The sequence below is a fragment of the Schistocerca nitens genome, chromosome 10 (assembly GCF_023898315.1).
Source record: "Schistocerca nitens isolate TAMUIC-IGC-003100 chromosome 10, iqSchNite1.1, whole genome shotgun sequence".
Classification (NCBI taxonomy): Eukaryota; Metazoa; Arthropoda; class Insecta; order Orthoptera; family Acrididae; genus Schistocerca; species Schistocerca nitens.
This window is the reverse complement of record NC_064623.1, coordinates 90,622,091-90,649,489: the sequence shown is the minus strand read 5'-3', so window position 1 is coordinate 90,649,489 and position 27,399 is coordinate 90,622,091. Positions and strand designations below refer to the sequence as shown.

General features: G+C 40.8%; 1 protein-coding gene across 4 annotated transcripts in view; it reads right to left on the bottom strand.

Annotated features, from left to right (window-relative positions):
• Positions 1 to 27,399, bottom strand: part of LOC126210653 (zinc finger protein 501-like) — a 401,685-nt gene that overhangs the window by 346,937 nt on the left and 27,349 nt on the right. For all 4 annotated transcript variants that reach the window (XM_049939982.1, XM_049939983.1, XM_049939985.1 and 1 more), the window contains exon 3: positions 17,472 to 17,540. In XM_049939982.1, coding sequence (XP_049795939.1) covers positions 17,472 to 17,540 — 69 coding nt within the window. The remainder of the gene's footprint in view (positions 1 to 17,471; positions 17,541 to 27,399) is intronic.

Below are 27,399 nucleotides of genomic sequence, written 5' to 3'. Positions count from 1 at the left end.
TTAATATTCTGCTAGGCACTTCATCATATCCATGATGGATGGATGATTTAATTATTGACTCAATCTCCCCTTGTCTGTATCACAGAGGAGTGTTTCAGACATCAGTCTTGGAAAGACATTTGCCAAGAAAGTTGTATTATTCCTCGTAGAAACTAAATTTTTATTCAATTCACAAGAAATGCTCAGAAGATGACTGTTAAATACAGAACATTTATCTGATTTATCAGTAACAGAAATATTTTTACTAAGAACTGACTTTGTATCATTGACCTTGTGCTGCTGACCAGACACTTCCTTTGCAATTGACCATATGTTTTTCATTTTATCCTGTGAATTAGCTATTCTATTTGCATACCACATACTCTTTGCCTTCCAAATAACATTTTTAAGCACCTTACAATACTGTTTGTAATGGGCTACTGTAGCCTGATTGTGACTACTTCTAACATTTTGGCATAAGTCCCACTTTGTTCTACATGGTACCCTTATCCCACTAGTCAGCCACCTGTGCTACCTATTACTGAACTTTTATTCTGCAAGAATGTCTTTAAACAGATATCTGGAGTTCAAATGGATGAGAATCTGAAGTCCGAGAGCTACATGATGAAGCTGAAGAGCAGAGCAGAATAAAAAGTAGTCATCTGATAATTATGTGTCATTTTAATACAAAACTGATGGCAATTGTTCAAAAAAATTAATTAATAGTTAGGTGCTATGTTATTCTTTCTAGTGGTCACTAACTATTTTGTACCAGGAATAAGTATTACGAAATATCTATATTATTTTTCATTTTTACCCATCATTTTAAAACCAAAACATTTCCAGAAACCGTTATGTACAGGTTACAGTTGCAAAAGTCGTTATGTTCAAAGTAAATAAAACAATGGAAACCCCAGGTAGGAATATCAACCATGTAGAAAAAAAAAGATTGTAACTTACTGTAAAGAATACACGTCAAGTTGCAGACAGGCACAATTAAATGACACTCACATAAACAATGTAGGAAAAAAACAGATTGCCACTTGTCTTTTTAATTGTGCCTGCAACTTGACATGTCTTCTTTATGGCATGTTCAAAGAAAATATTTATTTTAAATTAAAATATTGTGGTATGATTTATGGGAAGTATAAATATAAATCCAGAATATAAAAGAAAATTGTAATAACTAAAGAATAACAATAAAACCAAATAGCAGCTGATTGACAGTTTTCTCTTGTTTCCAAAAACTTTTATTACATGAAGATAAAAGACTTTGGAAACAGACAACTCAAATGTCCTTGCAGTATCTGAGAGGAACAAAGAGTAAAGGCATCAAGTGGAACAATCACTTTAGCTTGGTTGTAATTAAAATAACTAGCTGCATTTGAATCACTGGCTGGCTACTGAAGATCTCCAGTTTTCCTATGAAACAAATACATTACAACGGTCAGTCTGATCCATAACAGATTAGAATAATATGAAACATTAAATATGTGAAAAAAATGAGGCTGTACCACTTGGTCATAGGTGTGTTAGCTTTTGTGAGAGAGTGTAATAGAAACTGTGGACAAAGTCAACTGACAAGGTACCAAATATCCCCTGAAATTAATTTATAAAAAACAAGAATCAGCTATCAGGGTAGAATGCATAAAACTTTTCACAAATCATGAATCTCTGCTGAAGGAACTGTGAAATTAAAAATTCATACCGGCATACAGCAAAATGAATAAAAGCAATCATTTTTGTGAGGATTCACCCATTAACTGATTAGGAGAAAGGCTAATACACTCCTGGAAATGGAAAAAAGAACACATTGACACCGGTGTGTCAGACCTACCATACTTGCTCCGGACACTGCGAGAGGGCTGTACAACCAATGATCACACGCACGGCACAGCGGACACACCAGGAACCGCGGTGTTGGCCGTCGAATGGCGCTAGCTGCGCAGCATTTGTGCACCGCCGCCGTCAGTGTCAGCCAGTTTGCCGTGGCATACGGAGCTCCATCGCAGTCTTTAACACTGGTAGCATGCCGCGACAGCGTGGACGTGAACCGTATGTGCAGTTGACGGACTTTGAGCGAGGGCGTATAGTGGGCATGCGGGAGGCCGGGTGGACGTACCGCCGAATTGCTCAACACGTGGGGCGTGAGGTCTCCACAGTACATCGATGTTGTCGCCAGTGGTCGGCGGAAGGTGCACGTGCCCGTCGACCTGGGACCGGACCGCAGCGACGCACGGATGCATGCCAAGACCGTAGGATCCTATACGCAGTGCCGTAGGGGACCGCACCGCCACTTCCCAGCAAATTAGGGACACTGTTGCTCCTGGGGTATCGGCGAGGACCATTCGCAACCGTCTCCATGAAGCTGGGCTACGGTCCCGCACACCGTTAGGCCGTCTTCCGCTCACGCCCCAACATCGTGCAGCCCGCCTCCAGTGGTGTTGCGACAGGCATGAATGGAGGGACGAATGGAGACGTGTCGTCTTCAGCGATGAGAGTCGCTTCTGCCTTGGTGCCAATGATGGTCGTATGCGTGTTTGGCGCCGTACAGGTGAGCGCCACAATCAGGACTGCATACGACCGAGGCACACAGGGCCAACACCCGGCATCATGGTGTGGGGAGCGATCTCCTACACTGGCCGTACACCACTGGTGATCGTCGAGGGGACACTGAATAGTGCACGGTACATCCAAACCGTCATCGAACCCATCGTTCTACCATTCCTAGACCGGCAAGGGAACTTGCTGTTCCAACAGGACAATGCACGTCCGCATGTATCCCGTGCCACCCAACGTGCTCTAGAAGGTGTAAGTCAACTACCCTGGCCAGCAAGATCTCCGGATCTGTCCCCCATTGAGCATGTTTGAGACTGGATGAAGCGTCGTCTCACGCGGTCTGCACGTCCAGCACGAACGCTGGTCCAACTGAGGCGCCAGGTGGAAATGGCATGGCAAGCCGTTCCACAGGACTACATCCAGCATCTCTACGATCGTCTCCATGGGAGAATAGCAGCTTGCATTGCTGCGAAAGGTGGATATACAGTGTACTAGTGCCGACATTGTGCATGCTCTGTTGCCTGTGTCTATGTGCCTGTGGTTCTGTCAGTGTGATCATGTGATGTATCTGACCCCAGGAATGTGTCAATAAAGTTTCCCCTTCCTGGGACAATGAATTCACGGTGTTCTTATTTCAATTTCCAGGAGTGTACATACCATTAAAGGCTAATATATACCAATAAAGAGTGCAACAATACAAGAAAAGGAAAGTTGCTACTCACCATATAGCAGAGATGCTGAGCCGCGATAGGCACAATAAAAAGATTCACACAATCATAGCTTTCGGCCATTAAGGCCTTTGTCAGCAGTAGACACACACACACACACACACACACACACACACACACACACACACACACACGTGTGTGTGTGTGTGTGTGTGTGTGTGTGTGTGTGTGTGTGTGTCTAATGCTGACAAAGGCCTTAATGGCCGAAAGCTATGATTGTGTGAATCTTTTTATTGTGCCTATCGCAGCTCAGCATCTCCGCTATATGGTGAGTAGCACGCACGCACGCATGCAGGCACGCACGCACGCACGCACACACACACACACACACACACACACACACACAAGCGCAACTAGCATACACATTTACAGTCTCTGAGAGCTGAAACTACACTGCGAGCAGCAGTACCAGTGCATGATGGGACTGGCAACTGGGTGGGGGTGAGGAGGAGGCTGGGGCGGGAAGGGGGAGGGATAGTATGGTGGGGGAGTGATGGACGATGAAGTGGTGCAGTTTAGACGGAGGGTAGGAGGGAAGGTGCTGAGAGGGGGGGGGCGGGGTAAGTTGTGTAAAGAAGAGAAATAAAAATAAAAACCTTGTACAACAACAAATCTCCCATGCCATATCTTTCCAGTCTCCCACCACCTCACAAAGTCCCACTGTCCGGCCACAGAGGAGCATTCCCAACTCAGTACCATCCGCGACTGGAGCAATTGAATTACATTCTCCGCTTGGGTTTCGATTACCTCTCCTCGTGCCCTGAAATGAGAAATGTCCTACCCACTATCCTACCCACCCCTCCTACCGTGGTATTTCGCCATCCACCGACCTACACAATATACTCATCCATCCTTACACAACCCCTGCTCCCAATGCCTTACCTCATGGATCATACCCCTGTAATAGACCTAGATGCAAGACCTGTCCCACACATCCTCCTACCACAACCTACTCCAGTCCGGTCACTAACATTACCTATCACATCAAAGGCAGGGCTACTTGTGAAACCAGTCACGTTATCTACAAGCTAAGCTGCAATCACTGTGCTGAATTCTATGTAGGCATGACAACCAACAAGCTGTCCGTCCGCATGAACGGCCACCGACAAACTGTGGCCAAAAAACAAGTGGACCACCCTGTAGCTGAAGAAGCTGCCAAACTTGATACCCCCACCTCAATGACTGCTTCACAGCCTGTGCCATATGGATCCTTCCCACCAACACCAGCTTTTCTGAACTGCGCAGGTGGGAACTTTCCCAGCAATACATCCTACATTCCCGTAACCCTCCTGACCTCAATCTTCATTAGTCACTGTCCTCACCCATCCAGCCCCCTCCCTGTTCCCATTCCAGCACTACACAGCTGTCATTTCACTGCCACATCCAGTCTTTTAATTTCTTTTATTTTTATTTTTATTTCTCACCTTTCCGCTACTTACCCCCTCCCCCCTCCGCACCTTCTTTCCTACCCTCCGTCTAAACTGCAACACTTCACTGTCCGCCACTCCCACCATACTATCCCTCCCCTCCCCGCCCCAGCCTCCTCCTTACCCCCACCCAGTTGCTACTCCCATCATGCACTGGTGCTGCTGCTCGCAGTGTAGTTTCAGCTCTCTAAGACTACAGATGTGTGTGCAAGTTGCGCTTGCGTGAGTGTGTGTGTGTGCGCACGTGTGTGTATGTGTGTCTACTGCTGACAAAGACTTAATGGTCGAAAGCTATGATTGTGTGAATCTTTTTATTGTGCCTATCATGGCTCAGCATCTCCGCTATATGGCGAGTAGCAACTTTCCTTCTCTTGTACTGTTACATTCCATCCTGCACTTTCCATTGTTCTAATAAAGAGTGCTTTTTACAACACTATTTGTGGTGTAAATATAACGATACAGTTTTACAACTGGATATTTGTATGAACTAACACCAACTGTGATTGAGCGGTATTATAATCATAGGACCTTAGGTATTTTTCTTTTTGTGAAGTGCAAAATTTTACATTTATGGACACTGTCGTCACTATCTGAGGTTTTGATTTTTGAAGTTTCAAGACCAAATTTTGAAAATGCGCTTTTGCTAAAACATTTGTTTCAAAATTATTGGTGAAAGAGGTGAAACCAAATGGAAGCTTCACTACATCCCTAGTGTGAACTTGGGAGCTGCCAACTTATTTGCTCATATTGGAGCATGCTGTACAAGAAAATACTTTTTGCTCTCAATCCCTGACAAGGTCAAGAAATAAAATGTGAATATCAGAAAGGCTTCACATATGGGTACTACATACCATTTCCTTCTTTAGTTTGCAATCTGAGGATATGTTGGCAGCATACCTCCATTCCTCACATCTTTCTGACATTTTCTGCATTTCTGTGTAGGAGTTATGGCCAACATTGCTTATAATTTGATTGGGTCCTCCTCCGACTGTTTTTCCTTCGACAGAGCTCTTCATGTGTAAATAGATGATTAATAATCTGTGCCCTTCATTCTACAATGGCATTCCACAAACTTTCTTTCTCCCACACTCTTTTACGAGTTTTGAAATTCATGGTAATAACTGTGCACTTGATTTTCAGACTGTGCGTGTAACACCATGTCATGAAAGAAATCGGTCTTTTCCTGCTGGTTGAAATTCCTTTTTATGACACAGTGCCACCGATTGCATAATCAGCAGGTGCAGGTGTTCGACAAGGATGACAGCGACGGCCACCTTGGAAGGCACTGCAACCGAATGAACTACTTTCCTAGATCCCAGTCGCTTGCCAGATGACATCCACTACTTGGAGAGCCAACAAGAGAGCAGCTCGTCATCACAACCACAGCAGCCAGTAACGTGGATTGACGTAATTCAATAGTTGGAGTCCACGCAAAGTAGCCAGCAAGCTACCATCTATGACAGTTGTCTGTGAGTGATATGACCTCCAGTATAGTCGATCTCGAGCAATTCATCTCAGAAGGTAATCTGGTAGATACAGACTTGTAAGAGAAACCATCAGACTTGAAAGTATGTCAGGTTGCGGACTTAGTTTTTGGAAGTTACATGTTCCAGGAAGTGCTATTTGCATTCAGTTATACCAGGGTTCTACATTCCATTTGTGTGTTCTAATAAATGCAATAAATGCAGCTCCTATACTTGGATTGCTTATTTGTGTAGCTGTCTCTGACACTACACTGGTGCAGTTGGTCATTTTGACAGATGATTCAACAACAAATCAGTGGCACAATCGAATAGTCAACACATATACGACAGTGGTGCAGTGAGTACCGAGTCAAAGCCTAAACACATTTTAGCCTACTCGGTACTACGGTTCGAAGCCTCCAGTTCTCTGGTACTTGTTCAGGAATTGAACATTTTCTTGACTGTTTTCAAGTGATCTGCACAGATGTTGTGGCTACTTTCCTCATGGTACTTTCTGTTTCCTTTTGTGGCACAACTGCAGTGCAGTGGACTTGCTCGGAACTCTGAGTATTTTGTAGGTGGTTTCACCATTTCTTGCTCTCCTTCAGCCATTCATTGCACATTCTAGACTACGAATTCTTATTGTGTGTGTAATATTCTACGAGAGGGGACCCAAAAATAACCGGAATTTCTTTCTAGAAAGCATATACTTTATTGTTTTTAAATGCAACCTTAATCTCCTTTGAAGTACTCTCCATTAGCATTAATACACTTGTCCAAGCATTCATTACAATGTTCAAAGCACCTTTTAAATTCGTCCTCTTTGATACCTGCTAGCACATTCATGACATTGCATTTTACGTCTCCCACATCTGCAAAACACTTCCCTCTCAACTCTCTTTTCATCCTCGGGAATAGGAAGAAGTCCAAGCGTGCTAAATCCAGTGAATAGGGCGCATGGGTCAAGGTAGTCGTCATCGTTGAGGCCAAAAACTGGCGAACGCTGAGAGCCGTGTGCGCGGGAGCGTGGTCATGATGCAGGAACCACATGCCATAATCCCACAAAGCCGGACGTTTTCACAACAAACTTCGGCGAATCCATTTCATAACCTCCAAATAGAATTGTTGGTTAACTGTCTGGTCTTCAGGGACAAATTCAGAGTGTACGAACCCTTTGATGTCAAAAAACAGATCAATATCGTTTACACATTCGATTTCACTTGTTGAGGTTTTTTTGGTTTAGGTGAGCCAGGTGACTTCCATTGTGATGACTGTTGTTTACTTTCTGGATCATACCCGTAGCACCATGACTCATCACCTGTAATGATTTTGTTGCAAAAATGTGGATCATCTTTGAACGCGTCCTTCATTTCGAGACAGGCTTGAACGCAAAGATCCCTTTGATCTCCGGTAACAAGCTTCGGCACAAATTCTGCTGCCACTCTTCGCTTCCCCAAATCGACGGTCAAGACGCGCTGAATTGAGCTCCAGGACAACCTGGACAAGTTCTTGAGTTGGTCGATTGTCCAGCGTCGGTCTTCACTGATGTGTCACGGATTTTATCGATGTTGTCTTCGCTTCAAGCAGTTGAAGGTCGACCGGAATGGGGATGATCTTCAACCACCATTTCTCCCTTTTTAAACCAAGAAAACCATTCGTACACTTGCATTTTACTAAGAGCATGGTCTTTGTAGGCTGTCTGAATCATCGCAACATTTTCTGCTGCGTTCTTGCCGAGCAAGAAACAAAACTTCACTGACGCATGTTTTTCGTAATAACCAGCCATTTCCTCTTGTCACGTCTGCACTGTACGCACACTCAAAGAACTGCCAAATAAACCACACTTCTCACTGTTGGGTGACGCCGCATGGCAGAATGACTCAGAAGAGCTCCTACTACAACCCTCTGGCGGCGCAACCTGTTACTACAAGTACACGATGTGCAGCATTACGATTCCGGTTACTTTTGGGTCCCCCCTCGTAGATGGCGGAACTTGTGGGCTTCTCATTCCCGTGTTTAATGTCTTCCTGTCCCTGCAGACTATGCTGGACGCACTGGTAGTTGTTCAGGGCCGGCTGCTACAGCACTCAGAGGACAAGTTGCGCACAACCTAGATGTTCAGCATCCTCCCCCTGTGTTCCCTCCGTCTGACCCGGGACGGGGACAGTGGACCTGCTGTTTGGACCCATTCGGATCAATACTTTGCTGCTTATAGACCTTATGGTGAAGTAACAAAGTGTGCATTTTTCTTGTCCACCGCAAGCAATCTGGACAATCCTATTCTGAATGGTTTGCCTCCTCGGAAAGCCTAACGTTTAACTGTCAGACTGTATGTGAAAATCTTAACAATGCCCTGCCTTAGGTAGATTATTCAGTGCTCAGAGAATTGTTACTGTTCAAATTCTGGACTTACGGCTTCAAACAACCCCCTCCACTTGGGCAATCCATCATTAAATGAATGCTTATCAGTGGTGTGTGCTTTTGAACAAGTCCCATGCTCTGTGTAAGCATTACAATGCAACAATTCTGATGTGTTTCAGAATCCTGCCATTATCAATGATCATCCATCAGGTTGTCACAACCAGCCACCCAGACCTCGGGTCCACTAAGGATCCAATCCCGCCCTCATCCTGCCATTTGTCCACCACCTAGGCTTCATGTCATTTTTCATGACCTGGGCCCAGTTTCATCTGCTGGAAGCTCACCACCACGACCTCGGTCTTCACCACAGGAACAGGACTCACCACCTACCGGTAACCTATTGTCGCCTGACAAATTTTACACCCAGTATTTCATCGACCACAACACGTTATCTCATACTGTTCAAAACCTGCACGGCCTACTTTACCACAAAAGGGGTACAATTACAAAACTTGTGCTGCACTGATCCTTCTGGTGTTACAGAAAATTCAGTGTTTCTATGGGACTTGTCCCCTCAGGCTTGGAAAGTTGATTCTCAAACCGGTGATTTTGAAAATAAGGTGTAAGCTCTGTACTACTCAGAACATTTGTTCTACTATAAATTCTCTTACACATCATGCTGATAATGACAAAAACTATTTGTTCTCCAGTCAATTCTGTTCAAAATAATGTGATCTCAGTTCTTGAATGTTTTGGTGACATGATTTTTGTGAATTGGACACTGATGGACATATTGTTAAATTTCCAATAGATACTGGATCTGCCAAGTCTATTATTAATGTGAATATTTATGCTTTAATTGGTTCTCCATAATTTTTCTCTTCTCATACTTTCAAAAACTAAAATAACCACTAAGTGACACTTCTAGTTGTTGCCATGCGCACATACAGTACAATTCAGTCAACACACTGCCACAGTTTCTTGTCACGCACTTGTGCACATCAACTAACATTTTGGGCCTCGATCTTTCCCAGCATATACATTTCTGTGTCCCTGATCTGAGTGCTCTTATCCAGATCTCTGAATTGGCTGACGTGGTGACCCACTACCTATTTCTGCACCTAGGCCAGAACTGCTGGTGCAAAGGGATCGTTTCCCATAGCACTCCAGAGGGCCTCTTTGGGATACAATTTTGATGATAATTCTGGATTCTTCCACTGGGTACCCATACTCAGGAAAACCCACAGGTGTTCCCCACCGTCCAGGTGCTTTGGCAAATCTACACTGGACAGCCTACTCCACCCCATCATGTTGTACTCTGTTGTGCACTTCGTGCCAAGCGATCCTTCATCGTTCGATGCAGTTGATTGAGTGCGCCTCTACCGAGGTATCTCAAACAGACCTGCTGGCAGCTTTCTATGTCTGTTTCCAGCCCCCACCCAGTGTCCTTTTTGTAGATGCCTATCTCTGATTCTGCTCTCTTTCAGGTTCTTTTTTGTCAAGGACATACCATGCTACAGGAAAAATCTGCCCACGCCTTCGACTTCCCATCAGTGTTGTAGGTGGGACAAAGTGGGTGTTGCCTCTCCCCTCTTCCACTGCTAACCTACGGCCATGCATCAGTTTCTTCAGTCTGTTCCCAGTTTGGGACCCTTTCCAATTCCAGTTGCTGTTTTCTCACAATCCTGCAGAGGAGGGGATGCTCCACCATTTCACTGTCCAGTGGCAGTGACCTATTATGACGACCAGACGACTAACAACTGAGCAGCCGGCAGTCGTCACTCCACTCACAGTTCCAAGGTCAAAGGTGCAAAGGTGCTTCACTTCCTTTCCCATGGTGCCTGCCAGATGACATTCCTTTGCACAGCACATAATGACTCGTTGTATCACACGTGATGGCCTTTCAGCAAGGCTAACAGTAACAGCTGCCTTGACAGGGCACTACAGCCAACAGAACTACTTTCCCACTCCCTCCACAGATGCATATCCCCTACCATGCCATGAGCCAATGAGCGAGCAGCTCATCAACCCAATCAGTAGTAGCCAGTCACATGGCTTAAGTGTAATTCATACTCATGACAATACCAGTTCTGCAGCCTCTACAGTCAGTTCACAGCATGATCAGTTCACAGTTGGAGTCCACCCTAAGAAGCCTGCGAGCTACCACCTGCGGCAGTTGTCGGTGAGCTGTATCACCACCAGTGGAGCTACACGAAGTTGCCTCGGAAGATAACTTGGTAGGTACAGACTTGTAATCGAGGAACTATCAGAGACTCGTAGCATGTCAGGTTGCTGACTTAGTTATTGGAAATTACCTGTTTCAGGGAGTGATATTTGTATTCAGTTACACCTGAGTTCTACATTTCTGTATTCTGATTATTTATTTGTGCAGTTGCCTGGCAGTTTTTTTTTTTTTTTGTCATCAGTCTACTGACTGGTTTGATGCGGCCCGCCACGAATTCCTTTCCTGTGCTAACCTCTTCATCTCAGAGTAGCACTTGCAACCTACGTCCTCAATTATTTGCTTGACGTATTCCAATCTCTGTCTTCCTCTACAGTTTTTGCCCTCTACAGCTCCCTCTAGTACCATGGAAGTCATTCCCTCGTGTCTTAGCAGATGTCCTATCATCCTGTCCCTTCTCCTTATCAGTGTTTTCCACATATTCCTTTCCTCTCCGATTCTGCATAGAACCTCCTCATTCCTTACCTTATCAGTCCACCTAATTTTCAACATTCGTCTATAGCACCACATCTCAAATGCTTCGATTCTCTTCTGTTCCGGTTTTCCCACAGTCCATGTTTCACTACCATACAATGCTGTACTCCAGACGTACATCCTCAGAAATTTCTTCCTCAAATTAAGGCTGGTATTTGATATTAGTAGATTTCTCTTGGCTAGAAATGCCTTTTTTGCCATAGCGAGTCTGCTTTTGATGTCCTCCTTGCTCCGTCCGTCATTGGTTATTTTACTGCCTAGGTAGCAGAATTCCTTAACTTTATTGACTTTGTGACCATCAATCCTGATGTTAAGTTTCTCGCTGTTCTCATTTCTACTACTTCTCATTACCTTCGTCTTTCTCCGATTTACTCTCAAACCAAACTGTGTACTCATTAGACTGTTCATTCCGTTCAGCAGATCATTTAATTCTTCTTCACTTTCACTCAGGATAGCAATGTCATCAGCGAATCGTATCATTGATATCCTTTCACCTTGTATTTTTATTCCACTCCTGAACCTTTCTTTTATTTCCATCATTGCTTCCTCGATGTACAGATTGAAGAGTAGGGGCGAAAGGCTACAGCCTTGTCTTACACCCTTCTTAATACGAGCACTTCATTCTTGATCGTCCACTCTTATTATTCCCTCTTGGTTGTTGTACATATTGTATATGACCCGTCTCTCCCTATAGCTTACCCCTACTTTTTTCAGAATCTCGAACAGCTTGCACCATTTTATATTGTCAAACGCTTTTTCCAGGTCGACAAATCCTATGAAAGTGTCTTGATTTTTCTTTAGCCTTGCTTCCATTATTAGCCGTAACGTCAGAATTGCCTCTCTCGTCCCTTTACTTTTCCTAAACCCAAACTGATCGTCACCTAGCGCATTCTCAATTTTCTTTTCCATTCTTCTGTGTATTATTCTTGTAAGCAGCTTCGATGCATGAGCTGTTGATTGTGAGATAATTCTCGCACTTGTCAGCTCTTAGCGTCTTCGGAATTGTGTGGATGATGCTTTTCCGAAAGTCAGATGGTATGTCGCCAGACTCATATATTCTACACACCAACGTGAATAGTCGTTTTGTTGCCACTTCCCCCAATGATTTTAGAAATTCTGATGGAATGTTATCTATCCCTTCTGCCTTATTTGACCATAAGTCCTCCAAAGCTCTTTTAAATTCCGATTCTAATACTGGATCCCCTATCTCTTCTAAATCGACTCCTGTTTCTTCTTCTATCACATCAGACAAATCTTCACCCTCATAGAGGCTTTCAATGTATTCTTTCCACCTATCTGCTCTCTCCTCTGCATTTAACGGTGGAATTCCCATTGCACTCTTAATGTTACCATCGTTGCTTTTAATGTCACCAAAGGTTGTTTTGACTTTCCTGTATGCTGAGTCTGTCCTTCCGACAATCATATCTTTTTCGATGTCTTCACATTTTTCCTGCAGCCATTTCGTCTTAGCTTCCCTGCACTTCCTATTTATTTCATTCCTCAGCGACTTGTATTTCTGTATTCCTGATTTTCCCGGAACATGTTTGTACTTCCTCCTTTCATCAATCAACTGAAGTATTTCTTCTGTTACCCATGGTTTCTTCACAGCTACCTTCTTTGTACCTATGTTTTCCTTCCCAACTTCTGTGATGGCCCTTTTTAGAGATGTCCATTCCTCTTCAACTGTACTGCCTACTGCGCTATTCCTTATTGCTGTATCTATAGCATTAGAGAACTTCAAATGTATCTCGTCATTCCTTAGTACTTCTGTACCCCACTTCTTTGCGTATTGATTCTTCCTAACTAATGTCTTGAACTTCAGCCTACTCTTCATCACTACTATATTGTAATCTGAGCCTATATCTGCTCCTGGGTACGCCTTACAATCCAGTATCTCATTTCGGAATCTCTGTCTGACCATGATGTAATGTAATTGAAATCTTCCTGTATCTCATGGCCTTTTCCAAGTATACCTTCTCCTCTTGTGATTCTTGAACAGGGTATTCGCTATTACTAGCTGAAACTTGTTACAGAACTCAATTAGTCTTTCTCCTCTTTCATTCCTTGTCCCAAGCCCATATTCTCCTGTAACCTTTTCTTCTACTCCTTCCCCTACAACTGCATTCCAGTCGCCCATGACTATTAGATTTTCGTCCCCCTTTACATACTGCATTACCCTTTCAATATCCTCATACACTTTCTCCATCTGTTCATCTTCAGCTTGCGATGTCAGCATGTATACCTGAACTATCATTGTCGGTGTTGGTCTGCTGTCGATTCTGATTAGAACAACCTGGTCACTCAACTGTTCACAGTAACACACTCTCTGCCCTACCTTCCTATTCATAACGAACCCTACACCTGTTATACCATTTTCTGCTGCTGTTGATATTACCCGATACTCATCTGACCAGAAATCCTTGTCTTCCTTCCACTTCACTTCACTGACCCCTACTATATCTAGATTGAGCCTTTGCATTTCCCTTTTCAGATTTTCTAGTTTCCCTACCACGTTCAAGCTTCTGACATTCCACACCCCGACTCGTAGAACGTTATCCTTTCGTTGATTATTCATCCGGCACTACACTGGCGCAAACGTTACAGTAGGTCATTGTGGGAGATGAGTCAACAACATAGCAGAGGCATAGTCAATACATATACAACAATTAGGCTTTACCATGCATTACACACTGGTTTCCAGAGGTATTATGCAGATTATGTGGAATTTGACCGTAGGTTTATAAGCAACATACAATTTTTATGTTAAAACATAGGTACATGTTGATCATTTAATTAACTATTTTTTTCTAATGTTTATCTACAACAAAATCTGACAAATGTAATACAGACACATACCATATGCTTCAGCAGATAAGACAACAGTTGAAGCATAAAAAAGGAGCTCAAAATTAGAGTATTTTTATATGCAGATATAAAACATAGACTGAAATTTATAGAAATTAAAACCATTACAAAATAAAATAAATCACTCCCCAATGCATTTAAAACACTGCAGAATCCTTATGATCATCATCTAAGGAAAGCAGTTCCGCAAGTGTATCCTCACTTTGTTGAGAAGCTCGTCATATGGGTCCCATTCTGCACCTTGTGAATCGATTTCAGCTTCATCATCAGTATCCCATAATAAATCGTATTCAGTATCATTGGTAGCATTGGAAACCCCCCTTCTTGAAGTATTTGGTCACCGTTTGCACACTCACTTTTTCTCATGATCTGATCACAAAATTACACATAAAACGTCAAGTGATGCAGCCCACATAGCTCCACCTTTATTACGTGAATTTTTGCCATCATCATACAATTTTTCCATTGTTCACGCATGTGGTTTTTAAATGGTTTATTCATAGAGATGTCTGTGGGTTGTAGCATCGAAGTCAAACCACCCAATGTAACAGAAATCTTAATTGCTAAGTGCTATGTGATTTTTGGTATTATCAGTTATGTGACTCAAGAACATATGTCACACTCCACAATTTTACAACATTCTCATCCATCCAACCCTTCTTGTAAAAATGTACAAAAATGCCTGGCAGAAATTTTATTTTAGAAATGGTTTTCTGCTTGAAAACTATAGCAGATTTTAACATTGTTCCATCTGTGATGCACATTAATGCTAATGTAAACCTGGTCTTTCCATGGTCTGTACTTCTGACTTTAACAGTTTTTACACCTTTTGTTTCCATAGCCCTATTGTTTTTCACACTGGGTTCATTGGTGTTTCATCCATATTTCCAATATGAGACAGTGGAAAATAACAAGCTTATGAAAACTCATAGCTTTAAGGTCAAGATCTTTCTGTAATTTTTATGCAACTTCTGTTTTCTGCAATATTGCCAGATTTTTTTATGTTTGTGAAATGATTGCACCAACCTAAAGTTGCTTAAAATTCTTTGGCGTGCTATGGATTGGCTCATGACAACTTCAGTGCATAAGCTCTAATCATATTTCTTATAACAACATCACAATTCTGCGTCTGTTCTTATAGCCATTCTGCAATGCTATTTTACCTGGCCAGCAAGCTAACATTTTTTTGATTGGCATTTTTAATAGCATTTTCATTCTTTCATCAATCTCTAGCCATCTTCTCTTTTATTTTGAATGCCCTTGATGCAGCACAGTTGTTTTATTCTTTAGCCTGCTTTGTGATCTTTAACTTGAACCTTGCTTCATATTTCCTTCTTTTTGTTGTTTCCATCATTAAGCACACACTTCACAAATTTCACAAACTGTTTGAACACACAATACAACATATTATAATACTTAATAGCTGTATATTTGAGAGGCAAAACCATAACAATGCTAAAGGAGGCTTTTGCTTCATGACGTGATGATGATGATGATGATTGATTTGTGGGGCATTCAACTGCGCAGTTATCAGCGCCTGTATAAATTACCAATCTTTATTCAGTTCAATCTTGCTAATTTCACGAATGATGATTAAATGATGAGAACACCACAAACATCCAGTCCCCAAGTGGAAAAAAACCCCAACCCAGCCAGGAATCAAACCCGCGATGCCATGACATGTCCAACAGTACCAACTGTTTAGTAGTACAGGACGGGTATGTCCACAAAAATGAATACCCAATATGATGCTTTTATAAATACTCAAGATCATTACCGTAATCAGTGTGCTTATTATTATCCAGATGACCACCGTTCTAAACTAAATTTATAGGCCACTGATAGTTTGGGGATCATCTGATAGGGCGGGCATACGGTAAAACTATATATCTTTGACAAAAATTTATACTTAGTCTCGTCTGAAGGTTGTCTTATTTGCCGAAATATACAGTACATATAATATTTATACAGAAATTCATCTGTGGAGGAGGAGGAATTGTCCGAAAGAAATGAGTTGTTTGTTATTATAATGTTCAGTATCTGTCAGCACCTTTTTTCCCAATGTACGTAGTCCAACAATTTTACACTGCATATTTCACTCTTTGCTAGCAAGAGTAGGTTTAAGTTGTGGATAGAGAGGGTTATTTTTGCTTCCAGTGTTGTGTTTATGGATGCTACTATTATTTTTAAATTGTGCCTCATTTCTTCACAATTAACTGCACAAGAGAGTAAATGTATTGTGAGGCTGACATTAGTATGCTTAATCATCTACATGGTTCCCTACATGAAATTTTGGGATGAGCACCAGATTTTATCCTTACATCCTTATTAAAGCCCCTTTAGCATAGTTTCAATGTTTATAATAATGGTTTCTTCATAAGGAAAATATAGAAAACTGGATTACATGTTGTGGCAGAGGTACATCAAAACACAGCCAAAAAGCATCGCCAAATATAAAATTTCACCTCCATATTATATTAAAACATGCACAATGTGATTGTTGTCATATGGTACTTCCTCACCAATGCAAAACTAGTGTACTAGCTGATTTGTGTGCATACTAATGAGAACTTGAACTGTAAATCATATATTATATAGATCTTCTTGTAAAAACAGTAAACAGTTAATCAATTGCAAATTGGAAGGTTTCTTAAAACCCCTTCAGTTCATATCTGTGCACTAGCTGTACATTGGTGAGGAAGAGCCATATGACAACTACCCATGTTTTAATTTAATATGGAGGTGAAATTTTATATTTGAAGATGTCTTTCCGGTGTATTTATAAGTACCTCCACCACAATATGTAATCCATATTTTCCTTTTGAAGGAGCCATTTTTATAAATGGTGAAACCATGGTAAAGGGGCATTAATAAATCTTCCAGTTTGCAACTGATTGGCTGCTCCTTATTTCTACAAGAAGATCCATAATATATGTTTTACAATTAAAATTCTCATTAACATGTGCACAAAGTAGTTCTGAACATTAAGTTTTACATTTTTCCTTTCCTCTATACTGGTACTTATGACTACATATGTTGGCATGTACCGAACTGAATAAACTGTGTTTTTTCTAAGTTAGGTGATTTACTGAGAGAGGATCAGTCCCACTTTTAAGATTTCACATATTGTTCTTTCTGTATCATCATTCCAGATAAAACAAGTTCAAGAGATGAAAGAGAGGCAATTTAGGATTTCACACACCATCAATAACAAGGTCATTACAGATGAAGAACAGGATGAGAAGAAACAAGGAAATAAAACTCATCCTTTTCAAAGGAATTATCTTGGTATTACATCCAATCAATCATGTTGAGCACAGCAGCTTGCAGATAACATATTAGGATGTAATGATAAGTAAATTTTACAACTTACTGAAGGTTCTTCTTTAACAGATATGAACTCGATCTCTCGGTTAGCAGGCACGAGTGGTTCAGACTCCACCTGAATCAAAGAAAATGAGTTAAGTACAGATGAAACACAGAGTACAAGAAGCACAGACAAAATAAGTCTTCTCACAACAAATGTATATGTCAAGACAATTAACAGTCTGTGCCAGACCTTGATTTGAACCCGTGTTCCCCACATTTCATGATCAGGTTCTGAAACTGTAAGATTAACTGGAGGTGAACTTTGTTCAGATCTTACACAGACCTTTTTGTATTTGAACCTGGTATGTGGAAGGCGAGAATGAATTTTGTTAGTTGGAGAATTTATAGGAACTGATACGGTGCACAACTTACTCCATTATCAGAGGCACTGCCTGTTTTTGCCTTGAGATCTGGTTGTGTTACATTAGCTAAGTCTTAAACGTATAAATTGGCATCAATTTTAGCATGCCAGTGTCAATAGTCTTTGTGTAGAATTTGTCATGAAAATCAAATATTTGTGGACCAGTCACTTCCAGCATTAGGCTATCTGAACATACCTCCTAAGTAAACTCAGACTCCCACTGCCAATGATGTATCCTCATATGATTTATGAACACCACTGCATGAGGTTGTCCAATGGGGTATGTGATGTCATGTGGTAGATTATGAAGCTGTTCTCCACTGATACCATTCCTCATTCCATCCCACCCCCTGCTCCCCGTGTGAAACTGTCCCCACACGCCCCATGGAAAAACCTCATATAGTGGTATTTAGAAATCATATGAGTGACAAAGAAAGTCTGAGTATGGTTTCAGTTCTCGTTCATATCAACTAACACCATTACATCTTTGTTGTTTTTGTCCCTCCTGCCTTATTCTTTTCATTTTAGTGTATTTAATTCCTTTAACTTAAAGAACATACAAATTATCCCTGCAATTTGTTTAGTACCTGTTGCAGAGCTTGTAAGTTTAAACATATTCAGCTGCCAATCAGGTGCAAGTGGACATACACTTCTGTAGGCAAGTGCCATTAAGCTGTGGGCAGGGTTAGCTAGGCAGTGTGAATTTGTGAAGGGATGGCAAATACCAACAGTGTACTCACACAGGGGATGGAAAGACTGGGAGGCGGGGGGTAGGGGTGGGGTGGGGGGCGGGGGGGCGGGGGGGGGGGGGAGACACCTTACTGTGATCTCCTCCTGTGTGCCAACTGCAGAATACTGGCCATAAAACTGAAGAGTATGTTTCCAATGACATACATTAAAACTAAGTACCACTGACACTTTGTATCGACAAAATGAATTCATTGCTTCTTCTAATTTGCCCATATGATCAAAACTGTGGAAACTGGGCTACCTTACTGAAACTTTGCAATCACACAGCAATGCTGTGTGCAATCACATACCGCCACAAACAAGATCTAAATGGCGACTGCTAGCAGCCGGTTGCAGCGGTGACTGGAAGAAGTAACATTTTTGTATCGTGGGTAGGTTTGGCACGGATGTCATTTAAGTAATACAGAATTAATTATTAATGGTAGAACGCTCATATCCAGTCATCAACAAATGTTATGAAAGAAAATCTGTATCGAACTTCGACAAATCTTCATCTCTGTATATGCAAATAGCAGCTCTAAGCTAATTGTTATTTGTGAAATTAATGATTAATTAATTGTGCAATAATAAAACTGCCTGTTACTCCAGTCTGGTACCACTTAGCATAAATTTACGTAATAGTATGAGTTGGTTAGGAATATCTTCATTATTTTCTTTGATTTGTTATCTGCTTATAAAGGAAAGTATAAAAATCTTAAATAACATTGATAATTTTTATGTTACCAGCATCTTTTGTAGAAGTAATTTTACACGGGGGGATTGTGCATACTTGTGGAAAGATCAATGGAATATAGAGCAACATTTGATTTCGATTCCCTTAGTAGAGAATGTATATTTGAAAGCTGCTGCCTAGAGTTAGGGCAAAAATTTGTAATTTTATCTGCATATAGAATTCCAGATGCAGAAAAAAATGAAACATTCTTGTCTAAATTCCAGTGTCTATTACAAAAATATCAAAAAGAAACCAAGAAAAGAGTCATAATAAATAAATGAAACATTCTTGTCTAAATTCCAGTGTCTATTACAAAAATATCAAAAAGAAACCAAGAAAAGAGTCATAATAACTGCTGATTTAAACGTAGATCTAGCCAGTGAAGCCAATAATTCAACAAAATTCAATGACATGATCCAAATATTGGGTTTCAGTGCTAATGCCACTGATTTCACTTGAGTAAACGAAATGTTTGCAACATGTATAGATAATATTTTAACCAATTATACTTACAATAAAGCAAATACGTTTTGTTTAGATTTAGGACTTTCTAATCATTGTGCTCTGTTTATGGAGTTACAAAAAAAAAATAAAACTTTGCTCAAAAAATGTATACCATCAAACACCAGTTCAACAAAGAAAATATGAACTTATTCCATAACTGATTAACTAGGGTGGAGTGGGCTATAGATCACAGCATTTCATGTTCTGAAAATTTTCCTACTTTCTTGGAAAAGTTCCTACACATTTTTAATGAAACTTTCCTCCTTACTTTACATCATAAAAAAGTAGGAAATAAAGCAAAATGGATTACTGGAGGAGTAAAAACATCTAGTGCAAGAAAAAGAGGGCTACATAGGGAACAAAAACATAACAAAAGGGCTGATTTTATTACCCGTGTAAAAAAATTACAAAAACATTTTTAAAGACAGCAAACGAACTGGGAAATAATAGATTTATTTTGGACAGTGAAAATAAATCAAAGTGACCAAAGCTGAAACAGGTGCTACAACTAGAGGGCATGATATTTCTGAAATCAAGATAAAGGATAACACTATTGTAAATCCACCTCAAAACTTCTGAATTATTTAATGAATTCTATTTAAATGCTAACACCTCAAACATCAATGTAGAATATTGCACAGATAAGAAAGATTTCTTTACCATTGAGTAATTTGCAGGTGCACTTTTCAGTATATTTACCAAAACTACTATAAAAGATATAGAAAATATGATACTATCAGTAAAAAGTAAAACATCAGCAGGATGGGATAGGATACCAGCAAGTGTTAAAAATGAGTCTCTAAAATAAGTGCACAGTCACTATCTACAATAGTTAACCAGCCCCTTCAAGAAGGTTATTTTCTAGACACACTGAAATACGCAGTAGTTAAGCCACAATTCAAAAAAAGGCACAACAGAACATATGGGAAACTATTGCCCAATTTCTCTTCTTCCATCACTATCAAAAATATTTGGAAAGGTAGTCACCATACAAATTCAAAATTTCATAGAAAAATTTAAAATAATCTCAAAAAATCAGTATGGGTTCCAAAAATGTAAAAGCACAGTGTCTGCAGTAAACCATTTTGTAGATAAAATTAGCTACTCTCTGGATCACTCACTGCATACCAGAGTAATTTTCTGCGACCTAGCAAAGACTTTTGGTAGTGTGAACCATTCCTTGCTACTCTGTAAACTGGAAAGCGTGGAATTAGGGCCATGGTATTAGAATGGTTGAAGTCTTATCTAACCAACTGAAGACAATGCTTTTATAATCAGAGCGAACAGCTTATACTTCAAAATGGAAAACCATTTCACATGGAGTTCCCCAAGATCCTGTCTTATGTCCCATTCTGCTTCTGTTTTACATAAATGATCTACCACTTAATATTGAGTGTCACTCAGTTTTAACTGAAGAAGACACATCTGTAATAATTGAAAGTAACAATACTGACTAAATTCCCCAAACTGTATTAAATACTTTAGAAAAATTAGATACCTAGTCTGATTTAAGCGGGTTAAAATTAAACATGGAAAAGTCTCAGTGAATGGAGTTTAAAAACAAACAAGCAAAATTAAATGATATTCAGGTCAGTCACAGCAACCAAGATTTGCAGGAAGCTATCTGTGTGAAATTCCCAGGAATGCAACTGGATAAAAATCTACCATTGGTCTCACATATACAATAGCTAGCAAATAAATTAAATGCCGGTAGCCTGGCATTTGCAATGAGAGTATTGTACAATGCTACCAGTATGGGCATGAGAAAAGTAGAAAATCACAGCTACTTTGAGTCAGTAATAAGGTATGGAATTGTATTTTGGGTAACTCAAACAATGTGTGTCGAATATTAAAATTCAGAAAACCATCATTAGAAATATGCACAATGTAGGGCAAAGAAAATCATGTTGACCACTCCTAAAAAATCTAAGTATATTAAGTGTACCTCACTGTACATCTCTGAGCTGATTATCTTTGTACATAGTACCCTGACTTATTAGTAGCAAATTGTTTTCAACATGATTACAACACCAGAAAAGAAAATAATTTTATGGTGCCCACCCACCATTTAAACTTTATGCTCAAACTTCACATTATGTGGGTACAATGAAAGGAAGAAAGGAAGAAAAACGCTCAGCATGAATTTAGAAACACTGAAAAAAAAACCTTATATGACAAACTATGCAGTAGAAGAATTCATGAATGACAACCTGTAAATTTGAGCAGTAGAGAGCAATTACTTAGGACTGTTAATTTTTAGAAGTTTATTACTTTTGAAAAGAAATTATTAATTGCTTAATTAATTAATTATTCAGTACCGTATATTATATTGCTGATATTATAAGGAAAATTGTAAACCAGTTTTTTGTATTTTCAAGGTTCTCCTGCACATTAAGTCAATGACTTGAAATTGTATGTCACAAGACAATAAAGTTTCATTCTGTTCTATTCTGTATTTTTTCTCTCTTCCATGACATCATAAGAATTAGACTTTCTATGCTTATTTAAATATTGTGTGTGGTATGTAGATCCGAATGGCTAAAGAGAGACTAGTATCAAAAGATAAATCTTTTGAGGTATATGACTTACATGTTTTGTGATAAATTAAATGTCATCTCAAAAACATATATTTGTAAAAAAAAAAAAAAAAGAGAGAGAGAGGAGAGAATCTGCAGGCTAATCATGCCATGAGATATTGAATGCCAGGTCAGCCTCAGTCTGTCAGTACTGCGAAGTCAGCCACTGGGTCGTTCTGCCAAGAAGTACTTAGAGGTAGTGAATCTGTGACAGGCACAATGGCTGCAAAGCTTCAACTGCTAGGAACATTTTCATATGTTTCAGAGTTTGTCAATTTTACTGCTGATTTCACTGATGGAAAATCTTGCTCAAGTTTTGGACTCTTAACTTGTTGTTGTTGTTGTTGTTGTTGTTGTTGCGGTCTTCAGTCCTGAGACTGGTTTGATGCAGCTCTCCACGATAATCTATCTTGTGCAAGCTCCTTCATCTCCCAGTACCTACTGCAACCTACGTCCTTCTGAATCTGCTTAGTGTTTTCATCTCTTGGTCTCCCTCTACGATTTTTACCCTCCACGCTGCCCTCCAATGCTAAATTTGTGATCCCTTGATGCCTCAGGACATGTCCTACCAACCGATTCCTTCTTCTAGTCAAGTTGTGCCACAAACTTCTCTTCTCCCCAATCCTATTCAATAGCTCCTCATTAGTTACGTGATCTACCCACCTAATCTTCAACATTCTTCTGTAGCACCACATTTCGAAAGCTTCTACGAGGTGCATTCAAGTTCTAAGGCCTCCGATTTTTTTTCTCTGGACTGGAAAGAGATAGAAACATGCGCATTGTTTTAAAATGAGGCCGCGTTCATTGTCAATACGTCCCAGAGATGGCAGCACCGTATGGCAGATGGAATTTTACTGCCAGCGGCGAGAATGAGAACCGTTTTAAATACTTAAAATGGCAACGTTTTCCTTACTTGAACAGCGTGCAATCATTCGTTTTCTGAATTTGCGTGGTGTGAAACCAATTGAAATTCATCGACAGTTGAAGGAGACATGTGGTGATGGAGTTATGGATGTGTTGAAAGTGCGTTCGTGGGTGCGACAGTTTAATGAAGGCAGAACATTGTGTGACAACAAACTGAAACAACCTCGGGCTCGCACAAGCCGGTCTGACGACACGATCGAGAAAGTGGAGAGAATTGTTTTGGGGGATCGCCGAATGACTGTTGAACAGATCGCCTCCAGAGTTGGCATTTCTGTGGGTTCTGTGCACACAATCCTGCATGACGACCTGAAAATGCGAAAAGTGTCATCCAGGTGGGTGCCGCAAATGCTGACGGACGACCACATGGCTGTCCATGTGGCATGTTGCCAAGCAATGTTGACGCGCAACGACAGCATAAATGGGACTTTCTTTTCGTCGGTTGTGACAATGGATGAGACGTGGATGCCATTTTTCAATCCAGAAACAAAGCGCCAGTCAGCTCAATGGAAGCACACAGATTCACCGCCACCAAAAAAATGTTGGGTAACCGCCAGTGCTGAAAAAATGATGGTGTCCATGTTCTGGGACAGCGAGGGCGTAATCCTTACCCATTGCATTCCAAAGGGCACTACAGTAACAGGTGCTTCCTACAAAAATGTTTTGAAGAACAAATTCCTTCCTGCACCGCTACAAAAACGCCCAGGAAGGGCTGCGCATGTACTGTTTCACCAAGACAACGCACCCGCACATCGAGCTAACGTTACGCAACAGTTTCTTTGTAATAACAACTTTGAAGTGATTCCTCATGTTCCCTACTCACCTGACCTGGCTCCTAGTGACGTTTGGCTTTTTCCAACAATGAAAGACACTCTCCGTGACCGCACATTCACCAGCCATGCTGCTATTGCCTCAGCGATTTTCCAGTGGTCGAAACAGACTCCTAAAGAAGGCTTCGCCGCTGCCATGGAATCATGGCGTCAGCGTTGTGAAAAATGTGTACGTCTGCAGGGCGATTACGTCGAGAAGTAATGCCAGTTTCATCGATTTCAGGTGAGTAGTTAATTAGAAAAAAAAATCAGAGGCCTTAGAACTTGAATGCACCTCGTATTCTCTTATTGTCCAAACTATTTATTGTCCACGTTTCACTTCCATACATGGCTACAATCCATACAAATATTTTCAGAAACGACCTACTGACACTTAAATCTATACTCGATGTTAACAAATTTCTCTTCTTCAGAAACGCTTTCCTTGCCATTGGCAGTCTAAATTTTATATCCTCTCTACTTCGACCATCATCAGTTATTTTGCTCCCCAAATAGCTAAATTCCTTTACTACTTTAAGTGTCTCAATTCCTAATCTAATACCCTCAGCATCACCCGACTTAATTCGACTACATTCCATTATCCTCATTTTGCTTTTGTTGATGTTCATCTTATACCCTCCTTTCAAGACACTGTCCATTCCGTTCAACTGCTCTTCCAAGTCTTTGCTGTCTCTGACAGAATTACAATGTCATCGGCGAACCTCAAAGTTTTTATTTCTTCTCTCTGGATTTTAATACCTACTCCAAATTTTTCTTTTGTTTCCTTTACTGCTTGCTCAATATACAGATTGAATAACATCGGGGAGAGGCTACAACCCTGTCTCACTCCCTTCCCGACCGCTGCTTCCCTTTCATGCCCCTCGACTCTTATAACTGCAATCTGTTTTCTGTACAAATTGTAAATAGCCTTTCACTCCCTGTATTTTACCCCTGCCACCTTCATAATTTGAAAAAGAGTATTCCAGTCAACATTGTCAAAAGCTTTCTCTAAGTCTACAAATGCTAGAAACGTAGGTTTGCCTTTCCTTAATCTTTCTTCTAAGATAAGTCATAAGGTCAGTATTGCCTCAGGTGTTCCAATATTTCTACGGAATCCAAACTGATCTTCCCCATGGTCGGCTTCTACCAGTTTTTCCATTCGTCTGTAAGTAATTCGCGTTAGTATTTTGCAGCTGTGACTTATTAAACTGATAGTTCGGTAATTTTCACATCTGTCAACACCTGCTTTCTTTGGGATTGGAATTATTATATTCTTCTTGAAGTCTGAGGGTATTTCGCCTGTCTCATACATCTTGCTTACCAGAGGGTATAATTTTTTCAGGACTGGCTCTCCCAAGGCCATCAGTATTTGTAATGGAATGTTGTCTACTCCCGGGGCCTTGTTTTGACTCAGGTCTTTCAGTGCTCTGTCAAACTCTTCACGCAGTATCGTATGTCCCATTTCATCTTCATCTACATCCTCTTCCATTTCCATAATATTGTCCTCAAGTACATCGCCCTTGTATAGACCCTCTATATACTACTTCCACCTTTCTGCTTTCCCCTCTTTGCTTAGAACTGGGTTTCCATCTGAGCTCTTGATATTCATACAAGTGGCTCTCTTTTCTCCATAGGTCTCTTTAATTTTCCTGTAGGCTGTATCTATCTTACCCCTAGTGAGATAAGCCTCTACATCCTTACATTTGTCCTCTAGCCATCCCTGCTTAGCCATTTTGCACTTCCTGTCAATCTCATTTTTGAGACGTTTGTATTCCTTTTTCCCTGCTTCATTTACTGCATTTTTATATTTTCTCCTTTCATCAATTAAATTCAATATTTCTTCTGTTACCCAAGGATTTCTACTAGACCTCGTCTTTTTACCTACTTGATCCTCTGCTACCTTCACTACTTCATCCCTCAGAGCTACCCATTCGTCTTCTACGGTATTTCTTTCCCCCATTCCTGTCAATTTTTCCCTTATGCTGTCCCTGAAACTCTGTACAACCTATGGTTTACTCAGTTTATCCAGGTCCCATCTCCTTAAATTCCCACCTTTTTGCAATTTCTTCAGTTTTAATCTACAGTTCATAACCACCAGATTGTGGTCACAGTCCACATGTGCCCCTGGAAATGTCCTAAAATTTAAAACCTGGTTCCTAAATCTCTGTCTTACCATTATATAATCTATCTGATACCTTTTAGTATCTCCAGGATTCTTCTATGTATACCACCTTCTTTTATGATTCTTGAACCAAGTGTTAGCTATGATTAAGTTATGCTCTGTGCAAAATTCTACCAGACGGCTTCCTCTTTCATTTCTTAGCCCCAATCCATATTCACCTACTATGTTTCCTTCTCTCCCTTTTCTTACTCTCGAATTCCAGTCACCCATGACTATTAAATTTTCGTCTCCCTTCACTACTTGAATAATTTCTTTTATCTCATCATACCTTTCTTCAATTTCTTCGTCATCTGCAGAGCTAGTTGGCATATAAACTTGTACTACTGTAGTAGGCATGGGCTTCATGTCTATCTTGGCCACTATAATACGTTCACTATGCTGTTTGTAGTAGCTTACCCGCACTGCTATTTTGTTATTCATTATTAAACCTACTCCTGCATTACCCCTATTTGATTTTGTGTTTATAACCCTGTAGTCACCAGACCAGAAGTCTTGTTCCTCCTGCCACCGAACTTCACTAATTCGCACTATATCTAACTTTAACTTATCCATTTCCCTTTTTAAATTTTCTAACCTACCTGCCCGATTAAGGGATCTGACATTCCATGCTCCGATCCGTAGAACACCAGTTTTCTTTCTCCTGATAACGACGTCCTCCTTTTAGTCCCCGCCCGGAGATCCGAATGGGGGACTATTTTACCCCCGGATTATTTTACCCAAGAGGACGCCATCATCATTTAACCATACAGTAAAGCTGCATGCCCTCGGGAAAAATTACGGCTGTAGTTTCCCCTTGCTTTCAGCCGTTCGCAGTACCACAACAGCAAGGCCGTTTTGGTTAGTGTTACACGGCCAGATCAGTCAATCATCCAGACTGTTGCCCCTGCAACTACTGAAAAGGCTGCTGCCCCTCTTCAGGAACCACACGTTTGTCTGGCCTCTCAACAGATACCCCTCCTCAGTTGTGGTTGCACCTACGGTACGGCTATCTGTATCGTTGAGGCACGCAAGTCTCCCCACCAACGGCAAGGTCCATGATTCATGGTTCATTAACTTGGGACATCTATTAGGCAGTTTTATAGTCATTCCAAAGTTAAATAGCATTTCATCATGTTTA